The sequence below is a fragment of the Crocodylus porosus genome, unplaced genomic scaffold (assembly GCF_001723895.1).
Source record: "Crocodylus porosus isolate Cpor-Errol unplaced genomic scaffold, CroPor_comp1, whole genome shotgun sequence".
NCBI classification, from domain to species: domain Eukaryota; kingdom Metazoa; phylum Chordata; order Crocodylia; family Crocodylidae; genus Crocodylus; species Crocodylus porosus.
In genome coordinates this window covers 267,480,885-267,494,400 of record NW_017728886.1, presented here as the reverse complement: position 1 = coordinate 267,494,400, position 13,516 = coordinate 267,480,885, and the positions used below count along the sequence as shown (strand labels likewise).

The 13,516-nt window shown below is 48.1% G+C and overlaps 1 protein-coding gene across 5 annotated transcripts in view; it reads left to right on the top strand.

The window, feature by feature from the left end:
* Positions 1 to 1,080: 1,080 nt before the first annotated feature.
* The window catches only part of TSNARE1 (t-SNARE domain containing 1), a 571,939-nt gene continuing 559,503 nt past the window's right edge, over positions 1,081 to 13,516 (top strand). For all 5 annotated transcript variants that reach the window (XM_019553440.1, XM_019553422.1, XM_019553414.1 and 2 more), the window contains exon 1: positions 1,081 to 1,217. In XM_019553440.1, the coding sequence (XP_019408985.1) occupies positions 1,133 to 1,217 (85 nt within the window). In that variant the 5' untranslated portion in view covers positions 1,081 to 1,132. The remainder of the gene's footprint in view (positions 1,218 to 13,516) is intronic.

Sequence of the window (13,516 nt, the reverse complement as noted above, 5' to 3'; positions counted from 1 at the left end):
CATGGCACCACTTCGAGGGACTGCAGAAACATAAACCGGGTGATTCACAGCATGTGCAATAATTAACCCCCCTGCACAGAATAAGCATTAACACTTTGGTACAGGTAAGTCAAGGCATCAACACAATAAACACACATGAGCATGAACTTAACCCCAGGTGAGCTGAGGTAGCAATACCGTAGCCGTACACGGGCAGCAACACAGGTAGGCATATTCCAATAATAGGCAATAAACACCCGTAGGCAATAAAGACATAAACTCCCTTGAGGAGTACCCATCTCTGTATTAATCTCTATAGTGCGAAACAGCAATAATCACAAAATATGGGGTGCACTCAGCACCCCAGGGGGTGTTCCCTGGAGCTCCTCCCCTTTGGGGTCCCAGGATGTGGACACGGCCCCCCACAATGGAGGAGGGTGGAGGCGGCAGACCCTCCTCTCCCGAGCCCGCCTCCCCTGCAGGACCCGCTTCCTCACCAGCTCCCGCTCCCTCTCTGAAGCAGCCAAGGCTCATCCCACGGTGGCCAGTCCCACAAGGGCCTCTGTGCGGCGGTGCCTCCGGCTCCTCTCGATGGCCCGGCTCCCTGGAGCCCTTGCTGGATCCAGTTCCCCCACTTCACACCGGGGGTCCTTCCCTTTCCCGGGGCCTGCTCTGGGCACCGGGGCTCCTTTGGTTTAATGCGGAGCCATGCTGCGGGGCTCCAGTTACTCAGCCTAGTGTTTGGGCTAACTTGAGCAGCCTCGAGCTGCTCCCAGGGCCGGCTCTCCGGGCGCCGACCTGTGCACCATGTGGGGCCCAAGCAGCCTCGAGCTGCTCCCCACATCCTAGCAGCCAACACCATCCTTCTCAACACCAGTATTTTCTTTTAGTTGTCATTTTCCCAGGGCATTTGCAGTGTGACGCACGTGGTTATTGAGGTTGTGGGAGCCCTTCAGTTTGAGTGAGGGTGTCTGGGGGTGGCGGTGGGAATGTATTTGCAGGGGTAGGGAGAAGTTCATTCTGAGACCGCTGCACTTTTCTTGTGGCAACACTCACAGACTTTAACCAATTGCCCTTTTCTTTCCATGTGTTCTCTCTCTCTCTTTCTTTTTAAGCTTTAACAGATAATCCTGCCTTTGCCACTGCCTAGAAAATGTCTTACGGATCCATCGATGGAAGTGGATTCGGAAGCAGGAACCCCTTTGGAGGCCCGTCGAGACAAGGCTATCAACCCTTAGGTGATGTGTTGAACTCTTCCTGTAATTTGTTACGGGCTGGGGAGTACAAGTTTGAACTACTAATGCTTAATGTGGCTGATGCATCTCAGTAGCTGGATGTCATGCTTTATGGTAGGTTATTTGAACTACAGTTCCTTGCGAGGAAGTCAAGTTTCCATTGGGTTTGGTTTGTTTGTTAGCCATTGAGTTGATGCATAAGACATATCCGAGATAGGTAAGCTGTTAGCTTTCGATACAGGTAAGAAAATCTGGGACTTTTTTGCTGGCATTGTGTTGTCCTGTGTTATTTCGGAGGGCTGGAGATGGACCAGTCGAGTGGCAGGTCCTACGGATGCGAAACTCCCTTCCACTGGCATCCTTCTGCAACAGCAGCACACTATGCAAGGCCCCCACGTGCGGTCAAGTGCTTGCTTTTGTGTCTCAGGTGCATTGGTGAGTGGAGCTGTTGAGATGGTCTGCAGCAGGGAGCTGGCTGTGTGGCCCATCGTGGGTCGTTTGACTCTCAGAGGCGATGCATTTAATTAGTGAAACGTGCTCCGACATTACAGCAACGAGGACAAACTGCTCAGTGAATGAATGCAAGCCCACAAACAGCATTTAGCAACCAGCTGTTTGTTTTTTTTTAAACAAAGCTCAGTGATATTCTCCTTGTTTCCCTCCCCTTCCCTCTGGGGGCTCTTGGAATGCTAAAGTGGAAAGAGAAAAGCATCCAGATGTCAGCCTGTATGTTTTAAACAGTCTCTAATGCACAGTGCAAGGCTACGCTCCATAAAAGCCAACTCGTAATACAACTGTCATAACACAAAGGGCAGCTAATGACTGCAACCTCCCGCTTTTGCTTGCTGAAGTGGCTCGCTCTGGCATGTGCCCTTCTCCAAGGCAGGCGCTGCTCCCCGGAGGGGATGGAGGTGGGAGCAGATGAGTTCCTGCATGGATACTGGAACGAATGTATTGTAGATACCTCACGTGGCAACTGAGGACCACCTGTTATGTTGTGGATGGCAAAGCTGGGTTTGCTCTGTGCATGGTGATGTGGATGTGATTCCTGGGCACATCCACACTTGGGAAGAGGAGGGTGTACTCTGGCACCACCCGGCCTGATGGACCACACGGTTTAGAGCAGGAGGAGGAGATGGTCGCCCAAGGAGAGACCCAGACCTGCAGCAGAGCTGTTATGGTTCTGGCAGCGAGCAGTTGAGAGGGCCCAGCACCATCCCAAACCAGCATCATCTGAATGGACTCCCCAGGCTCTAGTGGCTGGAGCAACAGGAGAGTTACTATTCTTTGTGTCTCACTATGATGCCTGAAGCCAGCATCTTGCCAGAAAAGCAAACTGCTCTGCATAAAGCAGTCGCATAGGATGAGGTATTGTGGCCAGAGGGACTTATATATGCACTGAGATGAAGATCAGCAGTTCCCAAGCTAAGGGCCATGCCCTGATTTGAGGTCGCAACACTTGTGATCGGGGCCACTGGCCCTGTAGAAATTCAGCTGGGCTCATACTGGACATGGTCCTGCCCCTAGAAGAAGACGTGCAGCCCCAAAAGTAGGTTGGCAGCCCCCAAATGCTTGGGGATTCATGGGGAGGATGCTCTTAGGGTAGACAAAACATCCATGTTTTATTAGGGACAAGAGAAATCGTGTTCTGAACGATTTTTGTCATCGGTGCATGGATAATCATGTGCAGGTGACTTCTACAGAAGGAGCATTTGGACTCACCTCTCTCAGTAGGAGTCATTGAGGCACAAAAGAAATCAAGTTTGGATTCAGAATCCCCATCTCAGGCACTAGTTTGGGGATGTGGCTGCCTGCAGTACTAGGGGCTGGACTCGGGGACCAAGGAGTCCCCTGGGTCGTTGCATCTTTATTGCCTTGTTAGGGAGTGCTGCGAGGAAGGTGAGCATGCCTGCCCAGCCTGGGGATGGGAGCAGCTGCCTTCACACCGATGCATGCTATTGATTCCCCCCCAGTGCTACCTTGGGGCAGCTGTGTTGCATCCATTTTGGGCTCGAGCACATGCCAGGTGCATGCACCATGCTTCTCTGCCTCAATCTTGCGTGCTCTGGAGACAGGTTAGACAAACCCTTGCAGTCCTGCATTCCTGTGAATTGTATAAACCCTCCCCTCTTTGCTTTTCACAGTGTGTTCAATGGCTTACAGTGGAATTTGCCTCTCTACAAAGGCAGCATGAGCCCTGTGAACTACTGTAGATGCCTGGGCTGGCCCCTTGGCATAAGTGAACATGGCATCCTTTTTTTTGCTGGGCCTTCAGCTTTGACTGCAGCTTAGGATGTCAACTTGGCTGTGATATTTGATTTCTCAGGGATGCAAATGTCCCAGGGGAAGCATGCCCTTGTTTTCAAAGAGCAGTCCCTTCTGGATGGTGGGACTGTCCCTTCAGGAGCACACCTGTGGATGCCCTGATTTCCTAAGAGTTTGGGCTTGCTCGGTAGCACCGAGCTGATTTGAGTGGTCTCTCTTAATTCTAAGCAGTGACTATTTCATAAGGAAGGTGTGCTTGGAAGTGCGGCATGGCGATATGCTACTTGTTATTCCTAGTACAATATTATCCAGCCCACAGAGCACTGACTTGGAGCCCCTCTCACCGGCTACTCTCAGGCTGTGAATTGCTGTGTTGTTCACAGGAGTCTTGCTGGTTCTTCTTTCAGGGGAGTGCGAATGAAACTTGAAGCTGCTCAGTGCTCACGCCTGCTCCTTGGTTTGTTTTCCCAGATAAAAGATTGCCAGTCTCTCTGGCGTGTTGATTCCCTCCTCTCGCCCTTCTCCTCCAGCGCGTTCAACATCAGACCAGCGCGTTCTGCTATATAAGAGAAGGCGGACTAGCACGGACCTTATGCTGTTAAACACCAACCTCTGAGACAGGAGACTTGTCTGCTGCTGCCCATTTTCCTGTCTGTAACACTCAGCACGTATCAGCCTGTTGAGTCCTTTCTATAGGGCTTGGGCTCTCTCCGTGGCTTCTGTGCAAGTGTTGCCGATGCTGACTCTGCTTTACGGCAGTGAGCGGTGCCTGCTCAGTGGTACTCCACGGGTTGGGGTCGAAGGGGGTGTACAGGTGGCACAAAGGGTAGTTAAGAAATTACTCACGCAAAACTGAGCAAAAGGAAGAATAATGTTTCCATGGACAAGTTGCATGGTTGTTACTCCACGGCAGTGGTGGGGCACTAGATTGAGGTGGCCAGCCTGCGACATGGGTGTTACAAGTGGCATGGGGCAGATCGGGGAGGGGACAGGCAGATAAGGCAGAGTGTAGAAAGCAGGGCTGCAGCTAGTGCAGAAAATACAGAGGAGGGAGCAGAAAGCAGAGCAGCAGCTAGAGCAGGGGAAGGGGATCAGAGTGGCACTGAGGGGGGGTGCAGTGCTTAATGTGTGGCATGCCCAACAAAAATGATGTCCCCCCCCACTAGATGAGACTGTACCAGGGAGAGCGACTTTGCACTGGCTGGGAGCGGCCCACAGGGCTTCCTGTCTTCACTGGCATCTCGTCGCTATGACCGAGCGTCACTTTAACCTGCGAGACTTTCCTTGCCCTTGATTCATGGCAGCGAGTGACACATCCTTGTTGCTTTTCCTTGTAGGATCCCCAAATATTGGCATTTAATTAAATGTCAAGGGTGGCTGATTTGGACACCAGTCTGCTGCCACCTGCTTCCAGGAGGCATACTGCGACTGAGTAGGTAACCCTTGTCATGTCCCCATGGTGTGGGCAGAAGAAAGGGACACGACCTCCTATCCTAACCTCTGTAAGTCTGCTTGCAGAGACATTATGTTCCTTCATGAAGGTGTGTGCATATGTGTTCATCAAAACAGCCCTCTTTATCTGACAACCGGCAGTCCTGCATTCACTAACAACCCAGAAATAATGAACCAGTGCCTATAACTTTCTAACAATGGTCAAGGACCGTGAGACCCTAAGCCAGTGTGTGAGACCCCGCATATTTGAGCCTAATTCAGCAACCATGCAGCTGTGTGTGTGTAGTGCTTACGAGTATCTGAAACCATGGCACGTGGCATAGTACTTGCATTCAAGCACCAAGCTATTGTGCACATCCCAGGGCTGTGGAGGATGAGACCTCCAAATGACTCGGTGTGTGTTTACCTCCTGGGCGCATCTACATGAGTTGCTTTAAGGCACATTAACCTAAACGCGTGTGCCCTTAATGCGCTTTTAAAAATGGCAGTTTTGGCTAATTGTGCCTAAATTCGATACCTGCAAATGCAGGTAACAAATTGAGGTACAGATAGTTAAAACACATTAATGCCTGTGTAGGCACATTAAAGCGCATTAACTGTCTGCGTGTGAACTGATTTGGTCATCCCAAATTAATCTGCACACAAAGTTAATGCTGTTTAATGCCAGCACGTGTAGACACCTGCCTAGACCTGCTTAATTCGGAACATTTGCATTAAATTTAGATGCACTTAAATGCACCTGTAGACATGCCCGCTGCAGAGGAAAAGTTTGGGAAGAAAAACTTTTGTCTTTCAAGGCTGCCTTCCTTTTAAAGACTTGGAAAGGGGGACATTAAAGAAGAGAACTTTAAAGTCTGAAGATAGTCTTACCCAGGACACTCCTTGTTCTTTCTCCTCTACGCTAGATCCCAAGGCGCTCAAGAAGCAAGGAAAGATAGATTATCTGGAAGTGAGGAAAGTATCTTCCCGTGCTGACACGAAGATCGCTGGAATTGCAATCATTAGGATGTTGCTGCATGTGGGAGAGACATGAGCCAGGGTCTTTGCATTGTAGTCATTGCCTTTATTGGCCCACCCAGTTAGACAGATGTATGGCATTTTATTTTGCTGTAATTTTAGAATGAATCCTGGAGTCAGGTTTATAGGGGTTAGAGTTCCCCTAAATAGCTCTGTGGACAAGAGGAAGAAAAACAAAAATATTAAAGGATTTCATTGACAGCGCACAGCCCCTCCTCTCTGCATGCTTCACAAACTGCATTGGCATAGCACTGCTGAAACGTAGCCACTTCTGAGCTTGAGGGGGCAACAAGCTGAGGCTTAACATGTGGAGCCAGAAGGGTTTTAGCTAATGTACTAGAGAAAGGGCTTCTGCATGGAGTTGAAGATCTCATCCCAAAGACCAGCCAAAAGACAAGTCTCCAGAAGGATACTTGTGTGCATGTCCAATCTTCACCTGAGGTTGTTTGTTAGCCTCAGAGGAGGTGTGCATGGGGAAGTTGCAAATGATGATTGTGAAGATTTAAAAGTGGTGATTTACCCTTGAAATGCAGCAAACTTCGCTTTTCTGCCTTGGAAGGGAGAGGAGATGAAATGGGTCTCTAGGGAATTTTTGAATGGAAGAAAGCCCTGTGGGACCTTACTTGGCATCTCTCCTAGGCTGGGCATGGATGTCACTTTTGCACCATAGACATTTCCTTGGAAGCAAGCAGACGTCCAAACCTTCTGTCATGCTAAAAGTGCTCACATCTATGGCAGCGACAGACTATAGTAACACCCTGGACCACGTTAGTGCCGCCCCTGTGTGTTGGCTTGTGGAGGAAGGGCTCAGCAGAGTGAAGCTGCCCAGGTCCTCCAGCCACCCTGAAGGGCTCAGTTCTGCACACACCAGGACTTCCCTGGGCAGGGTCAGCCTCCATCAGGCCTTGCGAGTGCCTGCCTTGCTTTCCCTGCTTAACCAGATGTGCCCCCTCCAGTGATCTCTCCCCATGCCCGTGCTTTGCAGATGTGGTAGGGGTAATGTTTTGCAGAAGGATTTGGATTTCCCCGTGCGTGCTTGCAAATGTGGAGAGGGGGGCCCTGCTTCGAGCTCCTCCCCACTCTGCCCTTGCAGGTGTGTGCAGGGGATTCTCTCACTCCCCACCACGGGAGGCATGTCTGCAAGTGGGGTTTTCACCCCCGCTTGCAGACGCTCCCCAAGTCAGGGCACAGCAATCAGAGATGGCTCTAGATGTCCCTGGGGTGTGATTAGCTGGGCCATGACTTGTCACGCTCCAGCAAAGATGTTTGTTCCTAGCCTCGGTCTGCCAGTGAGCCACTGATCCCTGTTGTCTGAGTGTGAGTCTGCCTTATGCTGGTTTTGGCTAGACCATGCTGCCCTGGTTTGCTTATGTGATTTGGGACAGCTTCAGTAGCCTTACTAAGGTCCAGATGTACCGTAGCGGCTCCCCCTTATCGGCTTAGCTAGTTATCCTATTAAAGAAGGAAATTAGATTGGTTTGACACAACTGGTTGTTGACAAATCTGTGCTGGCTGTTTTTTTCATCACCATATTATCCTCTAAGCGCTTATGAATTGATTGTGTAATAATTTGTTCTGGTGTTTTTTTCCTGCCATCACAATTACAGTGACTGGTCTGTCATTCTTTAGGCCCTCCTCTTTCTCCTTCCAAGTGCTGTTGCTATTGAAAAACAGTTGCTTGCTGGTACAAAACACTATGAAGTCTTGGATGGAAATGTTATGTATGTTTTGGGAATATTGCTAGTGCAGGGTATTATAGCTCACTGAGACCCTCTTGCATTGACTTATTTCACTTTGTGGGCCAATTTCTACTTGCAGATGCATTGATTGTTGTGTGGGCAGCACTCACATGTCTGAAAACAGGATTAGTCTCTGAGATGGTCCTGCCTCATTCTCAAGGCAGGGAAACTATAGGAGTGATCATCTGGAAATTTGCAGGATGCTGGGATTTTTTCTTGAAGGACCTGTGCAGGTTTATCCTGCTGACCCGCTCTTTTTTTCTTACCAGTGTAGCATCTTAGCCACAGCACCCACCAAAACAAATACAGTGATAATTGTTGTTTTTTAAATTGGCTTTTGATACATTTATCAATGACTGGCGTAGACTGAGCTAGTTGGTAAGTAGCAGTATCTGGAGCTGAGCTGGCTCAGCATGATAATGATGGAGGGACATGAATGCGAGCAGGAGGAATAATCAGCTCCTCGACTTGGGTACTCTGAAGGGATTCAAGACTTCGGACCAGATCCAAGACCAAAAGTGCCGCATGCCAGGGCTTTTGAAAATAACACCCTTAAGAAATGACCAGCCGGAGTGGGTCTCTCTGATCCAGGTTCTCGTGCATGCTCACTAATGCTGTCTGAAGGCACAATTCATCCAGTTAAGTACATGAAGTAAAGTGTCCTTTCACCTGAGACCCACGCAGCATTTCACAAACATTAATCACTTTTGTGAACACCCCTTTGAGAGAGGTCAGTGCGATCTTCATTTAATTTGGCGTGGAGCGGTAAGAATGAAGTGCTGAAGGTTACCAGAGTGTGAGTAACACCACCAAAACAAACTTTTAACTACTGGAACCACAATGTAGAGCAGAAGTTTTCCTAAACTCAGTTAATAGATACAAAGAAAGTGCAACTAGAACAGAGTAATCGGAAAATGCATCGCTGAGTCTGAAATGGGGTACTGAGATGTGGCTGAGAGTCCTATACGCTGCAATAATATGAGTCATAAATAGAAATAATAAAATGAAATCTCCCACTCAACAGTTTCAAAAAAAACTTTTGTTCAGTATCCAACAAAAGAGCTGCTGTTTAGCACGTTCTTCGGTTGTTTAGTCCTGTGAATAAGACTGCTGAAAATTCTCAATGGTTTCTCTAGTCCAATTGCAGTAGTTTTTAGGAGATACTTACAGTTTTATATTCGGCGCTATGATCTTACCAGTGATTTAAGGAATTAATAAGCCTAAACATAGAAAAACATATTAAAGGATAATGAACAAGTTGCTTTATTGTACTAGAAATTGCCAAGAGACTTAACTTGGAATCTGGAGTTGTTTAATGCCCATGTTGAAAACTTCCCTCCCTTTCTGTCTGGTTATTTTAACATTGCAGCAAATGCTTCACTTAACTTCACTAAAACGAGAAAGATTAACAGGTGTGTACATTTATATAGGTAACTAGTGAATAAAAGAAGGCCCACTGGAGGTATATCACTGTTTTAATGGAACATATTAGGGTGCTGTAGCAATCACTTATGTTTATAAGCTTTTGGGTTAGAATATCTCCTTCCCTCAACCCTGGCATTCAGCTACACTTTTCCATTCTGTATCACCAGATATATCTTATTCTTAATTATTTTTAGACCCTCATACCTAGGACTTTCCCTCTTTAACAAGAAAACAAAATAAATCTTAGTGGCTGCGTTGTATATGAGTAACAGAGGGAACTGATCCATTGCTCCAGAAAAAAACAGGCGCTCAACTTTTTATGCACCCCATCCTGTCTAAAGAGCCTCTGTCCCATGTCCCACTCACTTATCACCCTGACTTAAGTCAAGTTGAGGAGAGGGACCCTTCTTCTCTCTGTAGCTGTTTCATCAGGCCCATGCCCCTTGCTGTGGATAAAAATGCAAGTGGTTTAGTCTACACCATTATCCAAATACTTGAGACCTCATCAGTCCCAAATCAGTAGCCCGAGTTGTATGGCTGTAAAATAGGTGCTTTTACTTGTCTGTAGGAGGGAAGAGCCTTGATTTTGGTCTTGTCTTCTCCATGAACTGGGGTTTGCCTCTGCTTCCCCGAACCAGCCGGAAATCCCAGCTCAACACCGTGCTGACTCCCTAAGCTCTCTGTAGCCCACTGCCCTTACTCCCTCTTTTCTTTATTCCTTGATGGTGATCTGATACAGACAGCCCCAATCTGAACCGTGCTGTATGTAAGTGCTTTAGTATCTAAGGGTGTTTAAACACGTCCTCCAGGAGTGGGAGGGTTGGGTGCTTTAATTAGAGTGGCTCCAGGAGCCACTCTAATTAAAGCACCCAGAGCGTCATGTGTATCAGCGTGTCCGTGCTAAAAAATGATGGGGTGGGTGCTTTAACTAAAGCTCATTGAATGAGTTTTAGTTAAAACACCCCCACCACCGTTTTTCAGTGCTGAGATGTTGATACACATGACACTCCAGGTACTTTAATTAGGAAATTATATGTATTAGGAATAATAGGAAAGCGCCTCCACTACCATTTTTTGGCATGGAGACACTGATACGTGTGTCATCTGCTGGAGTGCGGTATTTACCACGCTCCAGTGGACTTGATTAATTGAGTCTGCACATCTGTAGGCATCCTAAGGTAAACAGCAGGGGCACATCCTTTTATCTGGGTTAACTGAGGTGTAATGGGAAGTACTTAGCCCACGGGCTAAGTACAGACAGTTAAAAAGCCCGAGATTGAATCACTCAAGTTTTTGCAGGTTAGTCTAAGCTGGGCTGGAAAGCATGCTGGGATGTGGGAGGACTGTGGTTTAACTTGAGCCAGGAAGGGGTCCGGGACAGAAGTTTCATAAACCAGTTTGACCCAAATCAGTCATGTCTGATACTGCATTCAAACAGGTTTATCTTAAACCAGTTTCAGCCATTTTGAAACTGGTTTATGTGCACTGAACTTCTGTTCTGTTACAGCCTTAAACCAGTTTCTGATCATTTAAGCTGGTTTAAGTGTAACTTCTGTCCCTAGCCATGTTGTTTGTATCAGGGACTTTCTAATTCTCTGTGCTACGATTATTTTCCACCGTGGGGCTGCTGGGTGCTGTTGTGTTACAAACAACCATCACTGTGATAGCAAATCTGCACGGTGAACCTGCGTGTATGTTTTCTGCTTCTTGGGTGAGGAAAGCATGGCACAGAAAGACTGGTGACTTGCTTGAAGACGGGATGCTAAGGCAATGGCAATGGCAGGTCTGTGCTTGGGCGTGTGAGGTTTCCCATGCAGCTGACTTTGGAGAGTTTCAGTTTGAGCACTGAAAGGCAGGTGATATAATAGTAAGCGAGAGGCCCCACTTCTCGCGTTGTTTCACGGTGTGTTACGCAAAGCGCTGGGGAATAGATCGTGGGAAATAATGCTCGTTGCCCCTTTGGGGGTAGACTAAAGGACCTAACAAAGCTCTCTCATCTCTGATTTCAATGAATCAACTTCACTTAACATACAGTACGGTATCTTGAATGTGTGAGTCATCAGCTCTTATGTTGGTAATTGCCGTTCGTGCGGTTAACTACTCTGCCCGATGTTCCCTGCTCTTACAGGTCTGGTGTAGTCGGGGGAGTCTGGCCGTTTCGGGATCTTTAGCACTCTTCCTGCTGGAACAGAGGCACTCGAACTTCACAATATATTGTACCAGAGTAATTGAGATTTCCCTTTACCAAGTTTTGGGTTTTTTTGGTTGAGGATAAGGGAATAAACAAAGAATTTGGAGGCTTTTACCGAGGTTTGTTTTGGGTTTTTTTGGCTGGGGATAGGGGAATAAGAATTTGGGGTCCTCAGTATAAAGTTTAGCAAACGTAAACTCTACCATCACGCCTTTCAGGTCATGCTTCGGCTGGTGGGTGCTGCCGTGTCCAGGTCTGTGAGGCTGAGTTTTGCATCTGCTGTAGTCAGGATGTATTTGAGCCCTGAATTAGAGGGAGAGAAAGGGATTTGTGTGTAATTCTGAATTACAGTGCCGTGAGCCCACAGCAATGTCACACTTAGTCCTTCAGCCGGATGCTGATGGATGCATGACTCACCAGAGCCGTACCCTGGCGGTACCGTCTGCCCCACGTGGCACCTGCAGGAGAGGCTCCTTTACATACATCTACTGTGTTCCCCCGCCTGTGCTAAGAGCAAGGCTGCATTCTCAGCATGCTGTCAGAGCTTGCAGGGGATTACAACAGACGCACTAAACCCACTCAGGTTTGCAGAACATCGTTTAAAACAAAGCCCAAAGCAAGAGCTTCCTTCAAGCCAGCGAGACCTGGGCAGGGCGATGCAGTACAGCTCATCGCCAGCTGCAGTTAACCCTTTGGAGGAGGCACCTGCGGTCCCACTCCGCGCTCCTGCACCCTCACACCCACACGTGCTTCTAAGCTTCCTTCCTGCTGGAGATTTTTTTCCTTTCTATTTACACAGTACCTGCCAAAACGTAGCAGGTGTTTGATCAGTGTCTGGCTGTGCTGGTACTCTACCTGCAGAAAGTACATGCGGTGGAGGCAGGGGATGTTTTATTCAACAGGCTTATGACATCAAAGCACCCCCTTTTTATGCCAGGACTTGTACCGTGTAGCACAGGATGTTATAAGTTAGGTGATCGTTGGAAACCACGTTATCGGCTCTTATGGCCAGAGAATATTGAATTTATGAAGCAGTCGTTTTCAGACTGATTTGGCTTTTCTGCAGCTGCGCTCTCAAATTGGAGGGCACTGGATTGCGAGTCAGGAGATTTAGGCTCTGTGCTTGGCTCTGTCACCTGTCTGCTTTGTGACCTTGTGACTTACCCTGCTTGTGCCTCTGTTTCCCTTGTGTCTTGTCTGTGGATAGTTTGCTCAAGGACTACCTCTACGTAAGGCTACGTAATACAAAGAAATGATGGAGGGCAAAAAGTGGCGTCCTCATACTTCATATCTGTGTGAATATTTTTTTTAACTGACGGTACCCTTCAAGTTTGTTAAGGGGAAGAGAGATTTGCATATGCTTTTTCATGGGGAGATGTTCAGATACTGCAGTCATGGGTGACCTCTTTAAAACCTAAGTCCATTTATTTGCCTTAAATACCACATTTTTGTTATGATGCACACACATATGAACGCCATACAAACATACTGTAATATCTCAGCATGTGGTCACCCCAACCAGAGGGAGCATTGAATTTAAAATGAGGACTCTGAGTTGTTGTCATCTCTTTTCCCTTGCCCTTTCCTGTCCTTGCAATCACACAGTCCAAAAAAGAAAAAAAACAACCCCAAAAACCTTGGAAAGTAACCTCTTTCCTTTTGCTACCTTTCACTTTTGCTTAGGGAACGGGATGACAACTGAAAGAAGGAAGAGATTGTTAGAGATTAGAGATCAAACAAGGCAACATTTGGCAGGTGGAAGCAGGTAGCGATGGGGTATTGCAGCAGCTTGTACACTTTTGGAGCCATGGGCCAGAACAACCTGGCTCCTCTCTGACCTGGGATGGAGGGCTTTGGCAGCGTGGACCTTTTAGTGTGCTGGTGGCACAGGGCTTTGCCCATGCCTGTGCCCAAGTCTGAATTGCCCATGCCTGTGCCCAAGTCTGTCCAGGGCTGGACAGTTGGGGTGGGGAGGGAAACGGCAGCCTTGCAGCTGCAGCTGCCGCTCTCAGCTGTCTGGGCCTGGCGCAGGTCCAGATACAGGCACGGGCAACATCCCTTGTCACCCATGTGCTACCGAGCCCTGTGGGCCTGCTCTATCCCAGTAGGTTGCTGGCTTGGAGGTTTCATAGATTTCATAGACATCAGGGCTGGAAGGGACCTCGGGAGATCATCGAGTCCAGCCCCCTGCCCAAAGGGCAGGAAGTCAGCTG